The following is a 14,967-nucleotide window of genomic DNA, read 5'->3' on the forward strand; positions in this document are numbered from 1 at the left end:
TTTAATGAATGTAAATGTCATTGCCCTTAGATCAGATCCTGTTTCTCACATGTTTTTACTTGTCAGATGCTTTTAAGATGGATCCATCTTTTGGGACAACTGGTATGATTCCTTTCTTAAGACTACTAAGTGTTTCCATTGTAAATATTTAATGCATTCTCTTTGTCCATTTTTCCTGATGCTACCACCTCCCCATAAATAGAGACTCAAGAAGTTTTTTGGGTCCTGGGGTGTACATGTGCTTTATTTAACAACATTCTGCCACATTGTACCCTAGAGTGGTTGCATTTATCTGCATTCCCAATAAAATAATTACATGCTTGTAAACTGTAAACAAGCAGTTGTATTTTTCATCGAGAAATAGTCATAGTATTCTCACATCATACAGTGGTGATAAAGCTAAACAAGCACGTACTATGTCATGATCCCCTCATCCCGTATCCTGGCCAACATGCTGTATTCTCTGGCTTTCAAACGTTTTTCAGGATAGTGCGAGTTAAGTAATACATCACTATTGCCTTCATTTATACTTTCTAATCTCTCATGAGTCTTGTTTTTCTTTATATACTTAAAATACTCTTGAATTTCCTTCTCTGTGACTCATCTTCATCTTGCTAATTGCCAAGATATTTCTGTTTTTTTCTACTAGAGTATCATTTTTATTAATTTTTATAACAGCATAAAACCGTAGATACAAAGGTGATAAATTGTGTAGTGCCTGCCACTTAAATATTTGTGGAATAGATAAATAAAAATCATGAGCTTTTGTGTGATATATATTTTGATATACCTTAATCTATAAAATTTTGATAGGTAATATAATAATTTTAATCCAGAATATGTTTTTGAAGTAGGGATAAATATTGATATAAATAGCAGATATAAATAGTGATAAATATTCAGTGTTTTATGGTGACTGATTTTCTTAATTCAAAAATTTCTTATTATTATATTTTGGGGGTTTTAATTACCAAAGTATAAGATTTTAAGAAGTTAATTTTCTCATTACTCATACAAATCAAAAATCAGATTATCCTAGCATTCCTATTAGAAGTTATTAGAATAGGCACTTTCAATGGATATAATTGAAGTACCATCTGTACAATCTCAAACTTGAATAACTGGTTTGCATACATGTTGATATAATTTAAAGAAAATGTGTTTGCTCACAATGCTAAACAGTAGATAAAACCATTCATGTGTTCACTATCTTCTAGGAATTATTTCTAAACCAAAGTCATAGTAAAAAGTTTCCTTGACATTGAGTATGCCAACATTCAAATCAATTAAGTGATAAAATACTATTTTAGTGAACTTCTGTGTAGTATGATCAAATAATTTTTGCATGCATTTTAAAATAGTTTCTAGGACCTTACAATTAAAGTATTTTCAAGAGACTTTGCAGGTGTGCAGTGGTTAAGACTTCCCACTTCCATTGTAGGGGATACAGGTTTGATCCCTGGTCAGAGAACTAGGATCCTGCATGCTGGGGTGCACAGTCAAAAAAAATAATTTTCAAAACTGTTATACGTTTGAAAACACATACTTAACTATACTTAATTCCTACAACTACTAAAATCATCTTATGAATTTAAAAGGAGTGATTTGTATACTCATTTATTTTACTGTGATTCTTGTAGTATTTGTAGGAAGTTGGAGAGACAGAGGAAAGGGAAGTTGTTATTAAGTAACTGTGTTCAAGTAGTCTCATTCCCTATAGATTTCATACTCACCATGAAACCAAAAATAAAAGAATTGGCAAATCTTTTGAACTGCAGTACTGCACCGGTGCTAGTGGGAAACTATTGGGGGAAAGAAGGTTCAACTGGTATATCTTGAGACAGAAAATCATGTAGTTCATGATCTCCGGTATATATCTCGGTAACATGCTAGTTATCTCTGTATTTTTTCATCAGTTTTATTAATGAATCTAAACAGATCTTCTTTTTTACAACTAGAAGCATTTTTCATTTCACTGAATAATTACATTGTATAAATTTTCCCCTTTAAAATGTGAAAAACTAACAGGTAAATTCAAAACAGGAAGCAAGAAGGTTGCGCAGCTATTTCCTTTAATAGAATTTGTTCCTGCAGAAAAGTGGCAATGCAATTTCTGGATTATGACACCATTAATTTGTTTCAATTCAGAATCATCTGGTTATAAGTGTACTCTTCCTTGTGACTAAAAGAAGTGTTTTTCAGTGTGCTTTACCTCTTTCAGTGCTAAATTTTTCTTTAGAGGTATTATCACACTCTTTTATGTAATTTTTCTCGTTTTATGTGTACAACAGCCTGGGATTGTTGAAATAACCTAAGGCCCATCTGAAGATAAAGTTTCCTTGGAGTAAGTTATAGAAAACACTCTTGTTTGTGTTATTATAGGCATTTTTATGGACTTCTTTTATCATTTCTCAATGGTAAAAAAAAACTTCCCTTACTTGTTACCAATGTATATCAAAATCATTAAAACTTTTAAAGACTCAATCATGCCATGTTTAGAATTTCCCATGGAAGCCAATAGTGAACAATAGGGACTTTCACATTGGCATCTATGAAGCTCACTGAAAACCTAATTGTTCAACAAGTATTTCTTTTTAAATGATGTTCTAGCCATGGCAGGTATTTTTCCTCAGGTAAAGCTGATAGCATTCACAAATATCTGGCACTATAACTTGGGTGGTTTCATCGAATTTATATCTAGCTCACATAGCTATGTGATATGACCATGTGATTTGTGCTCACCCTAAATTATTTGACAGCTCATATAAAAGGGATCAAAAAACCTAAATGTAAAATATTGAAATACTAATTATGTTGCTACTTTTTTTCTGTGAAAATTATCTTTCTAGAAAAAGAGGAAACACAAAATGCTCTGTAACCAGTCCAGCAACATAATTTACGGGACCCAGAGCAAAATGAACATGTAGGGCTCTTTGTTCAAACAGTGTTAAAAATTTCAAGGTGGCAGCAGCAAAGATTCAACCGAGTATGGGGCCCTTCTTAGCATAGAGCATACACACACCCATAATGCTGCCCTCTACGTAACATCTGTTTCTTCTAGGACTGTCTTGCATGTAGTGAAGTAAAAGATACTTAATGGAAACCTTTTTTATCTGAGCAGAGTTGAGGCTATAACAATTTCTTAAAGGAAGCTTCACAACAAAATAACAATGATTTTTTCTACCACTCCCATTCCATAATATAATGGGAGTTTACACTCTTCTAGTTGCTTGCTGCACATAGAAAGCAATATATTGGTGTTTACAATTATTTCTTCCCCATAAAAAATTGGTTTAATTGTAGTCAAGAATGTTTTCTTCATAACAGTGTGAACAAAATGCATGGGTTTGATAATATTTAATAGTTTTTCAAGAGCAACATTTTGCATGTTGTATTAGATACATGTTATATGTTCAGGTAAGTTGATGAAATCAGACTACATGTGGTTTTGGTATTTATGTTCCAGAGAACTCTGAACTGATGTTCTCTGAAATGGTGTGCTCAGTTGAATGGCTGCTGAAGTGGTTTTTAAATGCATAGCAATGTCTTCTGTGCCCTTTGGACCCAGATGAGACATAGCATACCTTTTTTTTTATTTTATACTTGAATTTTTCTTTTTAGGAATGCAAGTATTGGAGTGGAATGGAATTCCTTTAACTTCTAAAACATATGAAGAAGTGCAGAGTATCATTAGTCAGCAAAATGGGGAAGCAGAAATATGTGTAAGACTGTGAGTTTTTCCCCATCTTTTTGTTTCCATTTTTTTGGCTATTCATGGCTCTTTTAATTTAAAATTGTTAAGGTGGAACCTTTGCCAGTTAGCAAGATATATTGTAATTAGAAAATAAAGTGAATGCAAGTTTATAGATGTCTTGTGTTCAGAATCAAAGTCTAACACACAGAAAGAATTCAGCTAATTTTGTTTCTGATTATGTCCCCTTTCATGATTTTCTTGAAACATGCATCATATAAATGAAGCCTAAACCCATTTAGATTTCATGGATTTGTACAGTATTTCAAAATGAACTTATATTTAATCCATAAAGATTTCACCTTAAATAATCATTTTTATCAGCTGACTTTTAACAGCATTGCAAATATATATTTGGTTAGAAGGGTGAGCATGCTTTGAAATTGCTTTATATCATTAACCACTTCTCATTTACCTACTGAAAAAAATACTCAGCGTAGTTGGGAAAAGGGGCCTTTTGTTTCAGACTTCCTCAATTGCTTTCTTAATTTTTTTTTTGTTTTAATTTTTAGGGACCTCAATATGCTGTCAGATTCTGAAAATCCCCAGCACCTAGAGCTCCATGAACCACCAAAAGCTGGTAGGTGAAAGCAGTCTGCTTCCAAGTGTGGTGAAGATGGAGATGGAGAAGCAGTTGTAGAGGCAGATGGAGCTACAGATGAAGATATAGACACAAACACAGATATAGGCAAAAATAAATGCATAGACTTATGGATGTTTATAAATTTATGTGATAGTAAGAAAATTAGAAGCATTGTAGTTTCATTTTAGTATTCTAGGGAAGCACACATATACATGTTAGAGCCATTAAAGAAATTCACATGAAATTCTTGCTGTGTGAATTCACATTTTGAATTCTTTAAAATTAAATTCATCACATGAAAGTAATCCATGGAGTCATTTATTTTGGGTCCTATATAATTTTTGGATGATACTAGATTCTTTTTAGCATAGCTGAGCTCTGGAACACTGCTAAAACTTTTGATTGCCTTTTATAATAAATAAAAATCAATATAATATATAAGTACACAGTGAAGTAGATTTAACTCTTTCTTAGATAGAATATATAGTCTATAAATTTAGTTCATTTATAAGATTAAATATATTGTTGTTCCATGTTCAATAAATATTTACCAAGCACTTCCTATGTTATAGCCAATATCTCTAAGAGTCTAGGTTATGGCACTAAACAGAGAAGATCAAAACCTGTAGAAATTTTCATGCAACTGTAAATGTAAATATATTCTTTGAAATTTCCCCTTAGAAAAATAGATATATAAGATTTCAGGGAATAAAAACAACCAATCATAGAAATTAAATTCCAGTGAATAAAATATTTTGTCATGCATTCAGTTCTCTGTATAAAACATTTACAAGCATTTTTCTGATGATATAATAGGAACTTCAAATTTCCTCTGTAATTCAGTAGTCTTTAATTTTTCTCTGAACCTTCTAGACTTCCTTAGAAATAGACTTATAAAGGTACACTTGCATGATTTTCTTTTTAATTTAAATTGTTTTATACAACATTTTGACTTTGTCATCTAGAACTCAGATATCTAAGTTCCATGGTATTAAATACCTATGAAACCGAGAATATGTGAAGCCATTTGGTTTTGTTGCAGTGGATAAAGCGAAATCCCCAGGGGTTGATCCCAAGCAGTTGGCAGCAGAGCTCCAGAAGGTCTCACTACAGCAGTCACCACTGGTTCTGTCATCTGTTGTTGAAAAGGGATCTCACGTTCATTCAGGTCCTACATCAGCAGGATCCAGTTCCGTTCCCAGTCCTGGGCAGCCAGGGTCACCCTCAGTGAGCAAAAAGAAGCACAGCAGCAGCAAGGTGAGACATGCCCAATGCAACCTCGAGATTACTTATTTTCTAGCTCCTTATTCAAATTAGGAGACAGGAAATAGAGTATCATTTCCTAAAGGTGTTTCTCATGTAATTTCTCCTTTCCTATTGATCTGTTGAAACAAACAAAAAAGGTTTCCATATCAGTATAAAACTGAACAAGATGTATCAAAATGATGTGTTTCTTTCTTAAAATATTGTGGCAATTATTATGAGGGACTTGAAAAAAATGTATCTGATGCTTCCTGTTCTTTTTCTTTGTTGTTGTCACATAAATCTGAACCTTTTTGTGTATCAAATATAGTCATTGTATCTTTTTAGAAACACAAGATATACATTACATTTTGTAATTTAAATAAATAGTAAAAAAGACCATGAAATGAGGATAATTTAGGACAACAAGAAGCAAAGAAAGCCAGTAATACAGTATTGCTATTTTGAAATGTATCCCTAATTCCATACTAATAAACTTTTTCTTCATGCAGTTCTTCAGTTAGAATAAATGTTTCTAGCAGTATTATTTTAGAGTTACTGGGGAATTAAAAGAAAACATAAATTAATTTTAACTTAATAGAATCAGGTGATAATATAGACAATTTGTAATTTTCCCCCCATAGATTATTAATAGAAAAACTCTCTTCATGATTGATAAATACATTTAAAAGGGTTTGTTTGTTTGTTTAAACAAGAAGAGGCTCAACTCATTCTACTTTCCAAAGATATTTCTAGATGCCACCTTCAGTACCATGAGTCATAATTTGTATGCAAGATACAAAGATGGATAAAATCCATCCCTGTATACTATGTAGACCAGTGGTTCTTAAAGCCTGCTCAGTCCAGTAGCACCAGCATCAGGCAGGAACTTATTAAAAATGCAAATTCTTGATCGTACCCTTACGCCTTCTGAATCAGAAACTCCAGGGATAAGACCAAGTAACCTGAGTTTTAATAAGTTCTCCAAGTGAGTGTGATACCCCTTGAAGTTTAAGAAGTGCTGATCTAAGTATAGGTAAAAAATGATATATAAACAAATTCAGTAAAGCTATAATGTTGGTGGTCATTAAAAACCGCAGAGGGCACTAGGACAGTGGGGTTAGGAAAGTTGGCATTTAGCTAATGAACCAGTTTGGTAAATGGGAAAAAGGAACCAACATTGAAGAGAATGCATCACGAAAAAAAAAAAAAAATGAGAAACAGAAAATTGTATGCTTAAGTCATGGCATACAAAAGATATTGGGATAATAAATAGAGGAGAAGCCTAGATAATTGTAAATGGAAAGACATTATATGCCATGCCTTGCTTTTACTCTACAATCTGCAGAAAATGAAGAGCCAATGATAAACAAAAATAACAGAAACCCTTCCTCTACTAAGCCTTTCCATATTCTAATCCTTCCTTAAAGTTAGAGTTATCCTTCTCTCCTCCTTCCCTCCCTCCAAAGTGCCAGATGCTTTATGTATCTATTAAAACCATTTGTATCTTAATTATGGTTACTTGTTTGCTTATTTTATCCTCCTAAGTGGGCTATACACTCATTAAGAATCAAAAGCCATTTCTTATTTTCTTTATAGCTCCCTAAGCACGTACGTAGTACAGTAGCTTGCATTGACCATAACAAAATAAATTAAAATTAAATTAAAACATCAGTGGCACCTGTGAGTCTTTATAATATTATGGGAGTAAAAAATATAGTTTTTTTGTTATGTGAACTTTTTTGGCAATGATTGCAAGATGAACACAGGTATCATAGGACAAACATCAAGGTAATGATACTGACACATTTTATGATATGTGGTAATTCTTTTCTATGCCAAGAATGTGACCTGTGTAGTTTTACAGAGGTTTTGCTGAAACAGCTATAGAGCTTCACTGTCCATGACAGTGGCTGCTAGCCACCTGTGGCAATTAAACACTTCAAATGTGCTAGTCCTAATTGAGATATGCTGTATATGTGAATTATACAACAGATTTTAAAGACAGTATAAAAAATGTAAAATAGCTCATTACATTTTTATATTGATTTCATAATAAAATGATGTTATTTTTAATAAATTGCATCAAATAAAATATGTCAGTAGAAATTAATTGCACAAGTGGCTAAAACTCAATGCTCCCAATGCAGGGGGCCCAGGTTTGACCCCATGTCAGGGAACTAGACCCCACATGCCACAACTAAGATCCAACATACCCAACTAAAACATCCTCATGCTACCGGTGGGGTGCAGCCAAGACCTGGTGCAGCCAAATAAACAAAATATATTTTTTTAAATTAATTTTACCATTTACTTTTACATTTTTAAGGTGACTAATAGAGTATTTGAAATAACCTATGTGGCTCACATTATAGTCTACTTGACGTGATGGTATATAGATTGCTTTTTAATTCTTATTAGTAGTAATAACAGTAATCAAATCTGGTTATTAGTGAGATTTTATATATATTGATAGAAATGTATACTGAATAGATGTTAACACTCTTGAAGAAAGGGACTATTACCTATTCATCTTTTGGAGGGTTTATCATCAACTTTTAGCTGGTACCGAGTTTCTTAAAATAAATAAACTTAATGATATTTATAGTATGCATAAGGCAATACTTATTTTTATCTGTTCTACAAATCCTGCAATGTTAAAATATTGACATCGAGAGATTAGAGAAATACTGAGCAATGGTCTGAAGCTTACATGTTTCTGAGTCAGGCAATATGTTCAAATATAGCATATGTTCTTCAGTTAATTTAGAAAATTATAATTTTAACATCCTTTTGTTTTTATTAGCTATGAGGCTAACTATATACTAAATTATAAAACATTAATATTATGGAATACATTAAAACAAAAATATTTAAACCATAGCATAATTATACATTAATTATGAATATTTAGAACACCGTCTATTAAATGTTTTGAGTGATTATTCATAAATAATTATTAATCTATTAATAATGTTCCAGTTTAAATGATTGCTTCTGAGTAAATATAAGTAAAAGGTGAATCTAAATTATTTAGATGTAGGTTTAAATTATGTTATATATACATATGACCATTTTAAATTATTTTGTTTACTAATTCAATATGAATTTTTGCCTCCAAAATTTTTATTTTACTGCCTCAAGCTGTTTTACTTCTGAAATCTAATCAGATTTTCTTCATATTATCTTTAATATCTGAATAATTTCTCCCAAGTCATAGTATAAATAAATGTCAACTAAAATGCTTACTAATTTTAAGTGTTCTAATGAAATAGGTCCTTGCTCTCCCAGACTTTTCTATCACAGCACACAACAGCTCAGTAATTTTTTCATACTGCCCTTATACCAAAAGAAATACCTAAAACAATTAACATTTATTATGTAGTTAGGTCCCAACAATTTAATTAGTATTTATGTCCTAACATCTTAGTAACCATTGGAAAAATAATACATAAAATGAAATAAAATAATGTATCTGTTTCATAGTTATACACTAAAATTACTTATCAGTGGGGTATGTGTGTCTGACAGGCACTGCACAGTTATTCAGATGGGAGAAGCGGTTTGGACACTGACACTCATTTCCTCTTCCACACTGATCACACTAATTTCTTTTAATACATTTTTTTTTATCACCACAGTCATCAAAAACCAGCTTCACAAAGGCATGACATCACTGAAAAGAAATACTTGTCTCTAATCTTAAACCATAACTACCTGGAGCTGGTAGGTTGCCCACTGTACACAGATATTATTGCATCCTTGTGTGCCTTTATGAGTTCATTGCCCCACCCAGAACATTTAAAATTTGTCCATAAGTTTATTCTCTGCATTGAATCTAGTTATGTCTGCATGATCATATTTCAAATGAGTTACAACCATCAAAATGAAATCAAAACAAAATACATTATCAATCATTACTTGGGGTTTTTTTAATATTATTTTTGACTTCTTATCTCTCATTATCCCTCAGCCTTGCTCATTCAGATTCATGGATATCTAATTTTAGGAAACTTCCCATCTTTAATTGAGATAGAGTTTCAGGAAATTGTGTAGTCCTTCTTTGTCTCGACTCCTTTTCTTTCCTTAAAAGTTAAACAGTAAAAGAATTAAGTAAACATAATTGTTCAGTAACTAGCAGTTTATCCTTTGCAGCCAGAGCGTAGTTTCAGTGTTACTAAATGGCCATTCATGTAAATGAACTTTACTAATAAAGGATATATGGCTTAGAAAATTTAACCCCTTCTCTATAACTTTACCAATGATTACACATTATTTTAAATATTGCACAGAACAAGACCTGGAAGATAGCTGTCTTTGATAGCTCTCATTTCTAGCATAAATTAATGAAAAAAAGTAGCAGAAATACACCTAAATACTATGATTTTCCTTTTCCAGTTAATTATTAATATAAGGCCAATATGATGTGTATATAGGGAGACAGGGTCTTTTTTGTCGGTAGTAAGCTTGCCTCCGTTTTAGTAAATGTCTCCCTACAGTGATGCCACATTGCCTGAAATTCTGCTATAGATCTAGATTCAGGGACATCATTCCTTCTTTGGTACAAATTTGTACATTCTACTGAAATGTAATAGATCAGTAATCAGTCATTTAATCAGCAGAATGAATCACTTTATCAGGTCACATTCTGAATGGTTTTTAAGGGTTTCCTGACATAAGAAAATTATTAAGGAAATGTGAACTTAGAATGTTATGGACTTTTTAATTAAAGGGGTATGAAATGCTATTGGTTACCTGGGTGTCCCACTCTAGAAGAGAGTAGGACTGGATTGAGAACCCAGCAAAGGAATATGAGGTGGACTTTTATAACTTTGGCCTCCTAGGCAGTCAAGTAAAAACAATATCTTTTTCATTTTCTTATAGACATTTAAAATCCATTAATATTTAAATTGAATACTTTCAACCAAAAGTGTTTCATTTCTTAAGTAATTGAATGTACATTACTTCAGATATAAAATTATAGCTTAAAAACAGGCTTCACACAATGAAAAAGAGATTTATGTATCTATAAAATTAAAACATGTATTGAGAAATGTAAGGAGACACCATAATCTAAAGCAACCAAATGGACAAAATGTACTTTCCAGGCAGTGTGCTCTGACCAAACAGAAATTAACTCAGAGGGAAGTTTAAATGGTAAATGCTGTGAAGGGTTTATCCATTAATCTAATATGTCTTAATATTGCAGCCGCCTGATGCAGCAAAGGTGGTCTCTCATCCAATTACGGGGGAAATTCAGGTATGAATGCTTCTGAAAGATCCTTATTACACCATCTTCTGTGGCTCTTTTTCCCATTGGTCTATTGAGATTGTAAGCACTATTAGAACCTTACCTGTTATATGACTTATATAGGTATAAGTATTTTTATACAATATATGTTTTATTAAATCTCATTATACCTCTGGAATTCTGTACTTTGAAATCTACCTAATACCTTAACAGTATCAATGTATTAAGTCTCATTTACTTTATAGTTGTTGAATTTGTTTCAAACATGCCAGATTCTCCTGGAAATTTGAAGTTCTCATTGAGAGTTTCATGAGTCTAACGCTGTCCTCTTTTCTTCCTCTGGTCAACAATTGCTAAATAATTGCTGAACAGTTCTTCTAAAGCAGTGTTTTTCATACTGGAGGTCATAACCAATCTGTAATTTATCAAATTAATAGAGATGATTTTGACAAGGAAGATAGAAGAAAATAGTTTAAATCATTATTTTTTTTTAGTTCTGTGTGCATGTTTCTGTGTTTATATATTGCATCATAAATGGGCAGATTCAGAAAACTTAGAAAAATGATACTTTAGATGATACCAAAAAGTAATTTAAGGTAGATAAGAAATGTCATGTGAAAACAATTAACAAAATAGAAAGTAATAGCTATTTGGAGATAGTACGTTTTCGATAAGGGGAAAGAATAGTGAGTCTTAGTTGCACGACAGTACATTTTCACAAAGAGTAACCGAGATTTGAAGTAATTTGAGGATAAGCATAGAAAAAGGAGAAGTGTTTTCCTGGAAGAAGAAATGGTACAAGGAACAATTCTGCTGCCAGAGGGTAATGAAAGGAGCAGATCTGTTCTGCTGCAGGAAAATGTTCCTGTAGAGATAAGACTAAATTAAAAGAACCTTGAACAAAAGCCGAAGGATGTTAGCCACAACATAATAGAGTGATCAGGAGATATTTTAGAGTGAGGGTGAGGCTAACTGAAACAAATATGTCATAGAAATTCATAGAGCCACAGCCTCTAAGAAGTGTTATAAAGAGGAGGAACAAAGACAAAGAAACCAGTTGTCATCTGGGCATACCCTGATTGAAGCAGAGTGGAGAGTGAGAGTGGGAATGAAGACAAAGCACAGAACATGGGCTCCTTAATAAGAAGGACCCAGCAGGATGGAACTGAAATCACCAGTGGGTTCTCAATCTTGCTGTCTCACTACTATTTCTCACTTCTAGAAAGCCAAAGGTGATCACTTTTCATTTCACAGGCAGCAAAGAGAATGCTAGATATTCTAATTCATAATATGTCTTTCTTTGTCTCATTTTTTTAACTTCTTGCTTAAGGGCCAACATGTGCTGTATTTCTTTTTGGCTTGTTATAATTTGTTTTTTACTGAAAGGCTTATTTTCTAAAAAGTTTTTATTTTGAATTGGGGTATAGCTGATTAACAAACAATATTGTGATTGTTTCAGATGAACAGCGAAGGCACTCAGCCATATATATATATATGCATACACACATTCACATATCTCCATTCTCCCCCTAAATCCCCTCCCATCCAGGCTGCCATGTGACATTGAGCAGAGTTCCATGTGTTGTACAAGTGTGTCATGGTTGGTTACCCATTTTAAATATAGCAGTGTGTACATGTCCATCACAAATCCCCTAACTACCCCTTCTCCTTCATCCTTCCCCCCCACCCCCCACCAACAACTATAAGTTCATTGTCTGTCTGTGAGTCTGTTTCTGTTTTGTAAGTAAATTCATTTGCTTTGTTCTTATTTTCTTTTCACTTCAGTGGTAAGATTTAATTTTATAGTAGAAATTTGCTCTAATATTTTCAACTCCCAGGATATTTGCTTTGCTTTCCTTTCCTTTTTTTTTTTTTTTAAAAGGGGAGTAGCAAGGGGAGATACTTTCTTATGACAGTGATTTCATTTCGTTTATATTTTATCTTCTGTCTTTTTAGCAAAGCCTCATTCCAGATGAAACCTTGTGTAAACACCCAAACAGTGAATTGCCAGAATGTAATAGGTCTGGTTAAGGGTTACTGGAGGCATCTCATTTTCTCTCACATGTAACATCTAAGCAACTCTAAGTGTTCTCTAAGGCACCAAATTCACAGAGTACACTTTGAAAAGTACTCTCTTAGGGTATCCTACAAACTTCTATTTCAATAAGAAATGATTTTGCTGCCTCACCAGTTAAAAGTGGACTTTTAGACTAGCAGAGAAAGGAAAAAAATGGGGGAAATTTTCTCCTTAAAGATTTGGAAGCTGTTCTAAACCTCAGTGAAATTAATTGCAGAATAATTCCTGTATTTTAGTACTCCATGAAAACACAGTTACTGCAGTCTTAGACTTCTTATTTCTCCTGTTCCTTCATGGCTCTTTGTTTCATGTTTCATTATGCTTTCATGGTGGTCAGTGAGACTCTGGAGCTTTCTGTACTGAGAAAAGTGAACAAAGATTCCTTTTCTGCCACAAAACATAACCAGATCAAAATTATGCTGAAATCAGTAAATCGTTTTAATATTAAATTTTAAATGAAGGCTGACTCATCTAAGTTATTCCATTTTCAACATAAATATAGCATATCTGTTTTGCATGATTATAAAAGTACATTCATTTTTATTTATGGTTTTTCCTTTTCAAAGTATAGATTTCTTCCTTTCTGTTAGGGCTCCCTTGGTGGTTCAGGCAGTAAAGAATCGACCTGCAATTCAGGAGGCCTGGGTTCGAGCCCTGGGTCAGCTAGATCCCTGGAGAAGGGAATGGCTACCCTCTCCAATATTCTTTCCTGGGAAATCCCATGGACAGAGGAGCCTGGCGGACGACAGTCCATAGGGTCTGCACAGTCCATGGGGTCACAAAGAGTCGGATAAGACTGAGCTGCTAACACTTTCACTTTCCTTTCTGTTATTTGATAATTTGAAGCAGCATCAAACAGAATTGTCCTAATCTAAATGATGCCAAAGGAATTTTTCATTTTTGAAGGAGAAAAATTGGTTAATTCAATTATTTTGAATCATGCTGGCTTCTTAAAATTTAGTTTGAATGGTAATTCTTTTACTATTCAATGACAACTTTACAACAGCTGTTAGACATCTATGAGACAATGCCTCTTTTCAGTTTCTGAGATTAAAGAACAGTTGTATTTTATTATCTTAACCTCACTCTGTTAAGAAAGCAGGCACAAAAAGAAAAGCTACAGGTTTATCAGCTAGTGTACTATAGAAAGAGATCAAATTGAACATTCTTAAATATCCTGACAATTCAGTACTAACATTTATGTTTAAATAATGATTCTACCCACTATTAACTATTTGATGAAATGCAAAAGAGATTTTCTAATACATTTATCTGTTAGTTAATTTATTTTCAAAATTCTGGCAATTGTATTTATGAACATTAACATTTCTGATTTTGCTAACAGTGGAAATTTTGTTTAAAAATGTAACTAGCATTCACTGTGTTATTTTCCTTCTAAATGAATTTTAGACAGGCCAGAACTTTCACAGTGGAAAGAATGAACAGCACATTTACTAGTAATTAATGTGTGCCTGGGAGCTCCCAATTAAATTAGACATTAACTGGTCTGTTCAGTTTCAAATAAAATGAAAGTGACAGTTAATGCTTCTTATGAGAATTTTTTTTTAATACTGGCAAAATATTGAACGGTAATGTATTATATGCTTTTTAAAAAACAAAATAATATTCATGGAATATTTGCTGTTCCTTTAAGCTTCAAATCAACTATGACCTTGGAAATCTCATAATACATATTCTCCAAGCAAGAAACCTAGTCCCTCGAGACAACAATGGTTATTCAGACCCCTTTGTTAAAGTGTACCTTCTTCCAGGGAGAGGGTAAGTAAAGTGATGTCTTCAAAGTATCATAAGTATTGCCATGTGATTTTTTAAAAAAAAAAGTGATAATGTCTTCTGATCTCTAAAGAGCTTAATATCTTTTTCTTAGTTTTATCTATAATACATGTCATACTTTTTTATTCCCAATTAGTAAGCAAGGTGGAGTTAAAAATTTATAATTAAGCCTTAATGGATTTTTGGAGATTCATGATCATAACAAAAGCTGCTTGAATAAGAACGTATTAGTATTTCAGTTCTAGAAACTTCTTGTGCTATGATCAATC

At 32.7% G+C, this 14,967-nt stretch overlaps 1 protein-coding gene across 1 annotated transcript in view; it reads left to right on the forward strand.

The window, feature by feature from the left end:
- The window catches only part of PCLO (piccolo presynaptic cytomatrix protein), a 379,046-nt gene that overhangs the window by 294,573 nt on the left and 69,506 nt on the right, over positions 1-14,967 (forward strand). Inside the window, 5 exon segments of the mRNA XM_061165135.1 lie at positions 3,622-3,730; positions 4,264-4,331; positions 5,377-5,591; positions 10,786-10,836; positions 14,559-14,683. Coding sequence (XP_061021118.1) covers positions 3,622-3,730; positions 4,264-4,331; positions 5,377-5,591; positions 10,786-10,836; positions 14,559-14,683 — 568 coding nt within the window.

Source organism: Dama dama, chromosome 18, assembly GCF_033118175.1.
Source record: "Dama dama isolate Ldn47 chromosome 18, ASM3311817v1, whole genome shotgun sequence".
NCBI classification, from domain to species: domain Eukaryota; kingdom Metazoa; phylum Chordata; class Mammalia; order Artiodactyla; family Cervidae; genus Dama; species Dama dama.